Source organism: Falco punctatus (assembly GCF_963210335.1).
Source record: "Falco punctatus genome assembly, chromosome: 6".
NCBI classification, from domain to species: Eukaryota; Metazoa; Chordata; class Aves; order Falconiformes; family Falconidae; genus Falco; species Falco punctatus.
This window is the reverse complement of record NC_137585.1, coordinates 91,059,557-91,072,977: the sequence shown is the minus strand read 5'-3', so window position 1 is coordinate 91,072,977 and position 13,421 is coordinate 91,059,557. Positions and strand designations below refer to the sequence as shown.

General features: G+C 45.4%; 1 protein-coding gene across 2 annotated transcripts in view; it reads left to right on the top strand.

Moving 5' to 3' along the window:
• The first annotated feature begins 5,823 nt into the window (after positions 1-5,823).
• ABCD2 (ATP binding cassette subfamily D member 2) overlaps positions 5,824-13,421 on the top strand; it is a 55,280-nt gene continuing 47,682 nt past the window's right edge. The window contains exon 1 of one of the 2 annotated variants that reach the window (XM_080391753.1): positions 5,824-12,296. In XM_080391753.1, the coding sequence (XP_080247879.1) occupies positions 11,361-12,296 (936 nt within the window). In that variant the 5' untranslated portion in view covers positions 5,824-11,360. The remainder of the gene's footprint in view (positions 12,297-13,421) is intronic. The other variant, XM_080391752.1, reaches the window with a different exon arrangement.

Here is a 13,421-nt window from a genome sequence, read left to right as displayed (position 1 = left end):
TCCCCCCCAAACTGAAGCCCTCCCTTCCCCCTGCTTCACACAGGCAACTTTCAGAAACCTTATTTTGCTGGGAAGGCTTCCAGAGAGGTAAGGCATTCTTTTAGTTTGATTCTGCATAGAGTCAGGATGGTCATAAAGCTGTCTTTAGCAAAGCTACTTTCAAATGACTGACGAAATCTGTGGGGTTTAAATTTCTAGTAGATAGGCAGATGGCACAGCACCTAAAGAAACTCAGTGTTATCCTTCTTTGTTAACGTTACGATTCAGTTGGTGATTATTTTACTGTTTCAGTGAATCTCAGTAACTATGCATCTTTTTCCCCAAACGGTAATCACTGCCACTGGTGAGGGTGTGAGGAAAGGCCCGGGGGGACCCTCACCCAGCCCCAGTCTGGAGAGGTACCAGGCCCAAGGGGGACCCACCCTGCCCGGTGCGGGAGGGCACCTGCGTCTCCTCACACCGCCTGGCTGAGGAGGGCACACCGGGGCTGTCACACACATGATGGCCTGCTGCTCTGTGAGGGGACACCAGGCCTGAAACACACACCATGGCACTACTGGCCTGTGAGGGGACACCGGGGCTGTCACGCACACCATGGCCGTGCCCAGTCTGTGAGGGGACACCAGGGCTGTCACACACACACCACGGCCGTGTCCAGTCTGTGAGGGGACACCAGGGCTGTCACACACACACCACGGCCGTGTCCAGTCTGTGAGGGGACACCAGGGCTGTCACACACACACCACGGCCGTGTCCAGTCTGTGAGGGGACACCAGGGCTGTCACACACACACCACGGCCGTGTCCAGTCTGTGAGGGGACACCAGGGCTGTCACACACACACCACGGCCGTGTCCAGTCTGTGAGGGGACACCAGGGCTGTCACACACACACCACGGCCGTGTCCAGTCTGTGAGGGGACACCAGGGCTGTCACACACACACCACGGCCGTGTCCAGTCTGTGAGGGGACACCAGGGCTGTCACACACACACCACGGCCGTGTCCAGTCTGTGAGGGGACACCAGGGCTGTCACACACACACCACGGCCGTGTCCAGTCTGTGAGGGGACACCAGGGCTGTCACACACACACCACGGCCGTGCCCAGTCTGTGAGGGGACACCAGGGCTGTCACACACACACCACGGCCGTGCCCAGTCTGTGAGGGGACACCAGGGCTGTCACACACACACCACGGCCATGCCCAGTCTGTGAGGGGACACCGGAGCTGTCACATGCACCACAGCTGTGCCCGGTCTCTGAGGGGACATTGGCTCAGCATGCAGCCGTTTCTGGCAGCCTTTGAAGAGTTTCACTCACCGGCTGCCGCCAACCCAGTTCATTTTCTGCTCCTGAGGATGAAGGGAGGGCTGACGGTTTGTGGTGCCAGGGACACAAAAGGGAGGCGATGCCACCACAGGGATGGTTTGCCACCTCCTGGCGGGGCTGCAGGGCCCTCCTGCAGGGCCACCTCCCCCCTGTGAGTGCCAGGGCAGCTGCTCTTCATGTGCCCAGCTGCCCAGTGCTGTCACAGAAGAGGGAGGGGGTGGTACAGGGACAGACAGCAGAAGGAGAAGGATGCAGAAAGCCAGACAGGGCAGGCTGACAGGGAGGAGGTGACGCTCCGGTTGCTGCCACCCTTCCTCTACCACTGGCATTTCCATACAGGTTGCTGCCACAAGCCATTGCCCTTTTGCAAGGCAATCAAAAGCCTCTTGCTGTCCTAAGTGAATCAAATCCACAGTTACTGGAGTTACATAGCTGTTGACGTTTTGTCTTTCAGGCCCAGCTGGTCATCGCTACAATCACCATAATTTTTAGGGCAAGAGAGAACCTTCCTTCCCATCCTGCTCTCCCTCAGTTTTTTTAGGGGCAACAGGGGAATCAACGAGCATTTTCTACTATTAAGTGTCATTGCTCTTAGAGTTTTTGCACATAAACAGCAACAAACCCTCAAGGAGGGACACAGAGCTAGGGGTAATCTCTGTGCTCCTGGGGCTTCTCAGCAGAAACACAGCTCCCCTCGCTCCCTTTGCTGTGACTCACTGCCATCGTTTCAGCAAGTGAAGACACCCATTTACAAAACAATTGTTAAAATTCTATATGAATCTTTTCCTGTGGTGTTTCTTTACAGAGCTATTTTTAGCCTAATACTTTTCAGGGTACTAATGTTCAATTGTCATTAGCACAACAAAATAGTTGCCAGAGCAGATATCAGGAGCCTAATATTGAAAATGACTCTAGTTTTTTTTCTCTCTAGTACTTTCGGTTTTGCTAGGTTTTTTATATTATCCACAGCTAAAAGATTATAAAAGTGAAAAAATCTGCTTCTCTAAAATATTGCTAATGAAACTGAATAAACTTATCGAACAGAATGTTTTATTGTTTAGATATCCCCAGTATTTCCAATTAGCATGCATAATGGCTTCTTGTTGCAACACTAGATTAAAATCTTTGTAGTAAAATATATCTATATTTTAAGTGTTTGTGCCTCTACAGCTAGTATGACAGATGACAGACTGAAAGATTATTTAACTAATTTCATCACTGGAAATAATCCTGATTTTGTTTGCATTTTCATCTACTGTAAATGTTTAACTTGTTAATAATATATCTAAGAGGTAGTTTCAGGCATGTCATAATCAAATCTCTTTCACTTTTGTTTTTCCAACATGATATTTTCTGTACCACTCTTACTCTTCCAGCATTATCTGGATTTAAAGGAAAAGGCTGCCCTTTTCTTTATGTTTGATTTATTGAATCTGGTAGTTAGCAGTAGTTCGTAGAATCCCAGAAAAGTGATGTGGCAGCATGAATTATTTTTCAACATAAGAAATCATCCCCTCCTCAAATTATTTTCTGCAGATAAACCTAAAACCACTTTCAAGTGGTCATAAAATAATCAGTTCTTTCTTTGATGAAGGCAAAGTAAATGTGAAATAAGACCTGAGATCCATATGACTCTAGATTTCCAGTGTCTAAATATTGCACCCATGACTGTCAACATCTGGAAATTTTGAAATAATTTATTTGAATTTCTGAGTGATGTCATACTTTCAAAAAATTGCAGGACATTATTATTAGTTTTTAAAACATCATGACAGTGAGTTGCATGGAGCTTAGTTGCTTCTCTGTGAAGTATAGAACAAGGAGACTTCCTCCATGTGTCAGAAAACGAAATTTAAAGAAGAAAAAAAGCCTTGAAGATTGCCTTTTTTGTAACTTTTTAACAGCCACTTTTCAGAATAATTACATCTCCTGTTCCTTTGTAAAGAATTAGACATTATCTTCTCCAGAACACCTTTCCAGCCTTCAGCACATAAGTTTTCCCCTCCAGTGTGCTTCTTCGTTATCACATCAGCTCTAGATCTAAGTGACATAGCGAAGCGGTCCAAAGCAATGTACTGCCTATCTGATGTAAGACTACATTTCTCCAGGAAGGCTGGTGTTGAAACACTGATCATGCAACTTTTGTCACCGAGCTTTGAAATAAGTCCTCACAGAACTTCTGTATCATCAAATTAAGAGGGTGTGGGTGTCTCCTGATGGGTGACTGAGCACCTAAGTTAGGCTCCTACTCTAGAGGACTACTCTACACGCACACAGGAAGCAGCTAAGTTAGATAACTGAAATTACATGAAGTGAAAGTGTGTGCCACTGTCTACAGCATTATTGTACCCTGAAGATTTGAACACCCTTCTTCCCTAAGCAGATCAGTCTTTCCCTTGAGTGAACGGACACTGCATATGTAAAAATCTTAACCTCACTGGAGACAGTGAGAAAGAGAGAGAGAAGATGTGTTTCCAACTCCTTTAATGAATCTTCCATGTACTAGCAAGTGTCCTCCTCTAATGCTCATTATAACAAAGGAAGGGATTACTAAACAGATGAATATGTGGTAAAGAAAACCACCCTGGGGATTCTCACAGCTGGGCCTAAATATTTCACAATATGACTGATATTTTTTTTTTTTGGTGTTAATATATTTTAACTTTGATTGTTTTCTGAAAATGTTTGATCTTGGTATCTAGCATTAGGTAACTGAATCCATCCATAGATAACTACGTAAAAGATGCAGAGTAACTGAAATGCTTTTGAATCCTACATCCAGGGTGGGAATTTCTGGTACTTTTAAATGCCAGGATATACTTATTTAGGTGCCTAAATACTGACCTAATTATCTAGCGCTAGGAATGCATGACTGAAAAAACCTGAGTTTGTTCCAAGTGAAAGCTTCTGTTTGGCAAACACAGTGCTTGAACTTTGTTTACAGAGTTGCATGGTCTTCTCCCAGTCAATACTCCTCTGCCTATTCCCTTCACTGAGAGGCCAGCTCATGGAGAAATGTATACTATCCTTGTGGTGTTTCAGACTAATCTGGTTGGTGGGTTTGCCCTAGAAGATTTCTTTTTAAAAGAAAGATGGCTGTGATATTGCAGTCATGGTAGAGTCTGAGGAGGTTTAAAACAGAAGACAAAACTTACTTTGTTTTTAAAGTTTCCCCTTTAAAAAGCAGTTCTTTTAAAAAGACCGAACTTTCTTTCAATTAATTTAATTTAAAGTCCTTCTCCCATTCACCTTTAAAGGGAAGAGGCCTTTTTGATTTACTCTAAGGGCATTAGTTCAAAGAATTATAGAAATTGAAGATGATGAAATATCACAAAACATTAATCTTCAGCTAAACATCTGAAGAAAAACACAGTGGGCTTCCTTACGTTTGTGTAGCAGGTATCAGCGTTAAATTGGAAAAACAACAATAAATTGCTTTATGAGATGAGTAGCATTCATTTGGTATGAAACCCCAGTTTAAATACCTGCAACATACATTGAAATCAATGACAGCGCGTTCAACAGATCAGTTTTGCCCCTGCCATGCTAGAAACAGTGTGATAAGAGACATTTTGTGGTTTTTTCTCCTGGTATGCACTCCTTGTAGAGCTTAATTCATTACATTAGGTTTGAAGGAGTTAGGAGTGAGCATAAATGGCCATTAGTCCAAAGACTAGATAGTAGAGAGGATAAATAGTTTCTAAACATAGTAAATAAGCCACCTCAGAGAGAAGCACGTGGGTTGAAATTCCTCAAAGCCCAGTTGGGTAGAACATAGGATTGTATCTACATGTCAAACCACCAGCTAGGACAGTACCATTGACAACAGTATATTGACACATTGCTATATGAAGCAGATGCCATTCTTAGGTGGTATTATTTAGATTAAATTATTTTTCACAGAACAAACCCTTGAGATAAAGTGCAATCCTTGGCTTGATGGAGGACAATGCACAAGATTCGGTTCAGAATCTCGTGCTGGAATCCCTACTTTATAAAAACAGTGTTTCTACAAAGAGCAACAGACCAAAGAATCCTCTATAGCTGTGCTAAACTCCAGTAAGGAAAGAATGTGAGGCTTGTTAAAAACAAATTAGGAGAGGGAGCTGAAAGAATTAATTCCTTACCTGTGGCTAGGAGAAAGCACAAAAGTATGGCAAGAACTATATAGGAAATACAGGCCAGCACATCAAGAGCCAGCATAGCTTCTGTAGACGGAAGTGCTGCCTCATAAGCATGTTGAAAAGAGTGATTGCTGTAGTCTTGATGGATTTGATTAAGGCTGTTAACAGCATCTGTTACTGCAGGTTTTAAGGAAACTAAGAAGCCATGAAATAAAAGGGAAGGTCCTGTCACTGGCTAAAATACAAGAGAGAGTGGAAAGAGTATTTAGTGCTTGCATCCATGCACTCAGGGGTTAATATGGAGTAGAGGTGGACAAACTCATGTGTGGTATGGGCAAGTTGTAGGGTGAGGGTTGCAGGAGATAGATAGAGAGAGAGAGAGTGCACGCTCTGTTGTTTAATGCCTCTTCCAGAACAGGTGTAGGTGGGCATAAAGTAGAACCTGGGTGAGCCAGGGCCAAAGTAAGCAGAAAGGAGTGGTTCTTCATCTATGGGATGGTAGATCTGAGGAGCTGCTTGTAAAGAATGGTATTATTTTTGTAAGGGTTTTCATGATTTCAAGAGAGACTGGACAAGTACTTTTAAAAGAGGAGTATTTCATCAAAAAAGCTCTCAGTCTCCTGAAATTCTCACAGCTGAAAATGGCCAAAGGTTGGGAGGGTATGAAGCTACAGCAGGGGAGGTAGCATTATATGTACTTGTAATTCTTTTTCTTCCCTGGATATGTGCTTAGAGCTATTATTAGAGACATAATACTGTGCTCAGTGGAGCACTGGCTTGAAACGGTTTGCTTATCCTTAATGTTTAGAAGTCTCCCAAATAAGTGTTAATGAACAAATTGCAGTAGATTATATTTTTGTTGTCATGTTTACCAGCTGTAAACCCTCAAAAAAATCCTTGAGGCATGACAAAAGGATGGCAGCAGACCTCATTTGGGGTACATGATTAGGATAGATTATTTTTGTGGATTTGTTCCTGCCCGCGCTTTTGCAGAGTAGAACACTGGCTCTGCTGCAGGCAGTGCCAATATAACCATTGCTAATTGGTAACAGCTACATGATCTTAACACTTATAGCTGTACTATCAGTACATGCACTTAGCATGTAGCTTGTGTGTTTACAATGCACTTGGGAAAAGGATTAATAAGGTAACGTTAGCATTTTCTTCAGATGATCTGAGAACAGAAACCTTTAGAGATTTAAAGCAAAACCTGAAAAATGTAAGTAACAACATTTGAGACTTCTGAAGGCATGAAATAGACACATGCTTCCCATAACTGTATTTTTCTTATTTTGCTGGGTTCAGCTGAGTTATCTATATGGAATACAAAATAAATTTAACAAGAGAAATATGTCTGAAAAAAATCCAGATATGAAAGTTTTCAAGTATTAAAGCCTAAATATTAAAAGTGTAATTCTTTGCCTGAGATCATTAGTCAGCAGTTCACTGTGGTTGGAGCAGCTGACACTGACCTTCTCTATCCTTGGCCTTCTCCCTCTCCATCTCCCTCTCTAAAGAGAAAATAACTTGTTTACACTTCTTTCTAGAGCTGTATTCTGTCTAGAATCATGCTGTTCTCAGAAGTCAGAACGGTTTCTGATCAGTCAGCCAGATTACTCAAATCCATTATGGATAAGCTCATAACCTACAAGTCATGCAGGGTTTGAATTTACAGCAGCAAGTGTGTATCTCCCGGAGACAGAATAAGGGCAAGGGGCCAAGTGGTGCAGGAATGCCCCCATTTACACCATCTCTGTGGTGCCTACACTCAGGAGCCAAACAGGAAGCAAGACCTTCCCCTTTCTCCTCTCTACCCTCTTGCCATAACGCATCTCTGCCTGCTTTGAGTCCCATGCGGCCTCATCAGGACCAGAACAGCTGAAACCAATGACTTGGTAGGATCAGGCCGGTTTCATCACAGTGACATTTCTTCAACAAACTTCCACATCTGTCACATTAAAACTGACGCTTCTTGCTTGGCTTAAATCTCCAGATCTTAAATGAATTACACTCTGGAAATTCTACTAAGGTATATGATTATGGCCAACAGCTTCACTAAACCAGGCAGAATAAGCAGAAATTTCTGCTGCTATAAATTTTAAATCAAAGGTCAGGTATCTTATCGCCTTTTTCTGATCAAAAGGTCTGATTTATCATTGGTTTGCCTTGATGTTGCAAACTAATTCTGTGGGTGTACTTCTGTACTTATGTAAGTGACGACATTAAAGCAACAGAAACTTTGGAAATACTTCAGAGTAAGGTATTTACTTGAGTAATGGCTGGTATGATTGTCCTCTGTTGAATTTGGCTCAGAGTCCTACTATTCCCACACCAGTATGTAAAATACAGTTCAAAATTAAAGAAAAAAACAGGCATTCCTAGCTCACCATATTACAGTACATCATATTTCAGAAATTATTTATAGTTCAGTATTAGTATGTAATTGAAAACAACAGGCACTGTGTGGATTCATATTTTACGTTTCACATACACTTCACCCACATATAAGCAGCTATGTACTTTATGCATGAGCTACATGTATCTACATTTTAAATATGCCAAATAGCAATGATACAAAATACATCATTTATATCTATTTTAAAATACCTTTATTTTTTATTTTGTATGTCTTTATAGCATAATGGATAACTCCATAAGAAGCAAGGAAATTCCAGTTTACTGCAAAGACTGACGTTACAGCCATTGGACCTGTGTTAGGAGCATATAAGACACCAAGTAAATTGCCTTTGGCTTCAAAACCTGCACATTTTATTTTTTCAAACATTGACTCAAAAGGTACAGAAAATTACAACAGTAAGGTTGACTGATAATCTCTTACATAATAACCTGCGTATTGCAATTCCACTATCTCCACTGCAGACACAAAGTTGTGCAAGGACAAAGTGCTCAAGTGGGAACCAGTGGACATAAAATAGAAGAGAAAAATGAGGCATCAGTGTTGCCATGATTACACTTTAGTTCCTGCATATTCAAACACTCATGGGGTTTAGTCAGCCTGATATTCATTGTTTCCATTTCTGCTTTGTGGTTGTATCCAAGTGCAAATAATTTCTATAGACAGCAATTCTGTTACTTCCACAGCAATTCTGTTACTTTCATCATCAGAGAAGCACTGTTCGGATAATAAACTTCCATTTTTGTAGTTGAGAGCAGAATTATGGCATTCTGTTCTGCTGGACTATTGACTTAAAATAGCAAAAAATTATTACAGAATATTAAATAATTACAAAAATAGGATAAGTGCCTCTTCCTCCTCAGTTACTGGTTCCTATATTCAGTAAACGCACTCAAGTTATTTTAATGTGTTTGATGAAAACTAACCATGAGACTAAAAACCAATCACTTGGCACTAAAAAAACCCCAGAATCTAGTTTTCCTTAAGAGGGGATAAACCCCAAAATATTCTGGTTCTAATATCAACATCCTCCCAACCCCACCACCTCAGTTACTCAAATTTATTTGATTGCATATATCCTCAAAAGTTTTAAAATACAGTCAGTAGAAACTGTGGAGACAACAGAGCACTGAACACTGCACCAATATTACTGCAGCTTTGGTAATTATTTTTCCAGTAATATTGAGAAATGTTATTATGATGGTTTATTATAAATGTAGTAAAATTGCTGCCTTCACCACTAAAAAATAATCATAATCTACCACCTAAGGCCATGTTCCACAAAGAGGAGTTTGTGCATGGAATGCAGAACAGGACTGTGGCAGAGCAAAACTCATGAGGCAGCAAGAACAGAAGAAAGGGTGTATTTAAAACAACAGTTTAGGCTTTTCTCCATACTTGCAAAAGAAGAAAACACATTGCTTTAATTGACTGAAACACTGCACTGCCAGATTTGCTTTACTTAGATGTTACCACAGATCTGACTCTAGGGTGTATGTCTGCGCTTACCGCCAAGTCACCAAAGGCTTCAGTTCTCCAGGATCTTGTGAAGTGAAAGGTCAGCAGATATGGAGAACCGAAAGAGATCTGTGAACTTTCCCCTCGGTAAGAAAATGCTAGAGTAATGGAATATTGTAAATAACTGTGGTCTGGCAAAATCTAAGAGCACACTGTGATACACAGAAGCCAGAATGGGAAGTATACAACTGGAGATCATGATTAAGAAATAACAAACCCTAGGCAAAGCAATTTCTTAGCCAGTGTATCTTGTGTCTTTGTGCTGTGAAAAACCTTTCTATTTTACTGACAAAATCTGCAGTGAAACCAGGCCTACCTACTAACTGAATGTTAGCTGTATGGCACTAGGTCAGATTTTGACATTTTCCCAGCTTTATTTTGGGTACTGTATTTAAAAAAAAAAAAGTTGCAAGCTAGAAGGGCCTCTATCCAGATCTCTAGCCTGTCGTTACTGGCAGAAAGTCTTGTTAGCTCCAAGATTATCCCACATCTTCTCTACATAACTGTCCAGCCCACTGTGGACACAAGATGTGCAACCTCCTAGCAAGAAGCAAGAAATAGATCTTACTTAGTCTTGTCTCACTGGGCTTTTTGGAAGGCACCTGGATGCATTGCTAAGTGGTGTCTGATTTTCAAAAGCAAAGCACTCTCTTTCTTTCTCAAACCAAGGATATTATTTCTTCATCCTGAATCTTGTGTTGCTGTCTAAACATCATCATTGCACTCTTTCCAAAGAGGGTAATGTCAGTAATGTCACTTGATTTAACTCTGTGTATACAGTTATGGTGAGGTAGGTGGCCTCATCTCCCCTTCCATTTCCAGGGGAAGGCTGGGCTCCTCAGCACTCCTGAACATGCCTAATAGGATTTTCTATAACCTAATAGGTTTTTCAAACCTCTTTTTACACACACATCTCCTAAACTATCGCTTTGTCACATACCACTACTTCATTTTCAGTGTGAAGGGACTAAAAGCATTTTTTTAAGTATTCTGATCCTCCCCCTGCCATTTCAAATACAGCACCTTTTCCAAGCAAGTAGGAATAAGAAATTAGGAAAAGCGAAAAACAAAGCAGCAAGACAGCTGGCTTAATTCCTTTGCGCACATTCTGCCTGGTTTTGCTGCAGGGACCGTGCGGCCGGGTCGGGGCTGGTTTTGCCCGGTAACGCTGCGAGAGCCCAACACCGGCTTCCTCCTGACAGGAGGGCAGGGCGTAAGTTACGCGTATTTTGAAAACGGTGCCCCGGAGCCGCCGTGCCCCCCCGCCCGGCCGCGCTTCTCGAGCCCGGCCTGCTCCGCAGCCCCCGCCCGCCCTGAGGCCACGGTGCAGCCCTCCCGCGCCGGGGGCGGGCTCAGGCAGGCGCCGGGGGCAACGCGGAGCCCCGCCGCCGGGAGTGCCGCAGGGCCCCAGTTCTCGCCGCCGCCGCCTCCCCCGCGCCGCCGGGGCCGGAGGCGGTGCCTGCTCCGCAGGGCAGGCGGAAGGAAAGGGCCGGCCGCAGCCTGAGGCGAGCCACGGCGCTACCCGGCCGAGCTCCGGTGACCCGCCGCGCAGCCGGGCCGAGCTCCGGGGGATCGGCGGGGCAGCGGGGGCCGAGCTCCGGGGGACACGCTGTCGCCGCGGGCCCCGCGCTGCCGCCGCCACCGCTGCGCCCGGGCCCCGAGCGAGCGGCTGCGGCCCGGGCCGCGGTGCGGGGCAGCCGGGCCGCTGCCGGTGCCGCCCCGCGCGGCGCAGCCAATGGTGGTCGGCGGGGCGGGCTGCGCGGCGCCGGGCTGCGCTGTGCAACGCGCCGCGCTTTGAAGGCGGCCGTCACCCCTCGGAGGCAGGGCTCTCGCGGCGCCTGTCAGGGCACGGCGGCCGGCGGGGAGCCGCGGTGCCCGGCGGCCCGATGAAGACCCGGCGAAGCCGAGCTTCCCGCCGGGCGTGAGCCGCCGCCGCTAGGACCGGCGCGAAGCGGTGCCTGCGGCGGGGCAGGATGACCCACATGCTGCGTGCGGCGGCCCGGCGGGTGCAGTGGAGCCGGGCGAGCGCCGCGCAGAGGGCTGCGTGCCTGCTGGCTGCGGCGTACGGGCTCAGAATCCTCTACCCCATCATCCGCAGGCGCGTACGGCGGGCCGGCTGCGGAGGCGGCGCGCAGGATGCCGGCCGGACTGAAGGGGGCCGGGAGGCGCCGCACCTCACCGGCAGCCGGGGCAGAGCCTCCCCGGCCGTGAACGCGGAATTTTTCAAGCAGCTGCTGGAACTACGCAAGCTCTTCTTCCCAAAGCTGGTGAGCGCCGAGCTGGGTTTGCTCTGCCTCCATTCGGTCGCTTTGGTTTCCAGGACCTTCCTCTCCATCTATGTGGCCGCCCTTGACGGGAAGATTGTGAAAAGCATCGTGGAAAAACAGCCTAGGAGCTTTGTCTTCAAATTAATCAAATGGCTGATGATTGCCATCCCAGCTACTTTTGTGAACAGCACCATACGGTACCTGGAGTGCAAGCTGGCCCTCGCCTTCCGCACGCGCCTGGTGGATCACGCCTATGAGACCTACTTTGCCAACCAGACTTACTACAGAGTGATCAGCATGGACGGGCGGCTGGCCAACCCTGACCAGTCCCTCACTGAGGACATCATGATGTTCTCGCAGTCCGTGGCGCATCTCTACTCCAACCTCACCAAGCCCATCCTGGATGTCATGCTCACCTCCTACACCCTCATCCGCACAGCGCGGTCCCGGGGGGCTAACCCCATCGGGCCCACGGTGCTGGCTGGGCTCGTCGTCTATGCTACGGCCCGCGTGCTCAAAGCCTGCTCGCCCAAGTTTGGCAAGCTGGTGGCTGAGGAGGCTCACAAGAAAGGCTATCTGCGCTTCATGCATTCACGCATCATTGCCAACGTGGAAGAGATCGCCTTTTACCGAGGGCACAAGGTAAGGACGAGAGAAATTGGAAGGTGTTGGGGTCACTCCTGCAGTGCCGAACCTGATCTGGGCTTCCTCTGCTGCCCTCTCCTAGCACTTTGGGTCCCTCTGACATTTAAACCTGTTTACAGCTAGCACTTCCCGTTTCCTGGGAAAATGCCGTCTCACAGGCAGTATCTGGGGGGAGCGGACCGTAGTTCCCTTGTGCTCTGACAATGTTCCTGTTTTGCAGCTGCATCCTATGGTTTTCTAGAAAGCTAATCTCTGTTATTGTTTTTCCCCTACCCAGTCCATTCTACTTAACCTTTCCAGGCTTTTTGTTTTCCCCCCACCCATGTTTATGAACTACCAGTTTTAATGCTGCAGAAATCGCAGCCAGCGCACACCAGAAAGTCTAGGGGAAAACTCCGTGATAGCACAGGGAGCACTACAACCTTTGACACTCTTTTACATAGCTAAGCAAAGATGTAGTCATCAGAGTCTTAAAATAGCTTAAGTACAGTACTTCAGCAGTCACAGTTACATAAACTAATGGCTTGTTTTAAAGCCACCTTATTAAGGAAGTGTTCATGTTTTTATTAGAAGTGAATTTTGGCCGTAACGTCTTCCAAACATGATTTGCAAAAGAGAAGTTGTTTCATGTAAGGTGAAAATGAAAGCCCTTTCAGTTGAGCAGTGATTATATAATGTAAATGGTTTATTTTGGTAGAAGCAATAGTTCTCAAAAGCTGACTATAGTAATGTTTTAAATGTGCTAAATGAAACATTTTTTCGGTTTCCACATATACTGGCTTGTACTGAACGCATTACATCATGTTGATTTGCAACTGTCTTTGACTTGTTAAACCTCTTGGGATAGTTTTCTCTTCCTCCAGACTGTCTGCAAAAACAAGGAGCATTGCATTTCAGGGATCAGCTCGGCAACTTCAGGTCATTGGAGATAATTGATCCCCAAATGCTCTCCAATGTGAAGAGTTTCAGTTGCTGTGAAACTCTACAGCTGCAGCTTTATTAAAAGGATGTGGAATCAATCTTATTTTGGTTGTTAGAATCAGCTGTTGTGACTGCCTTGTCCTTTTGTATATCAGAGATCTCAAAAGAGCTGAAAACCTGCCAGTGTGCTATTGGGGGATG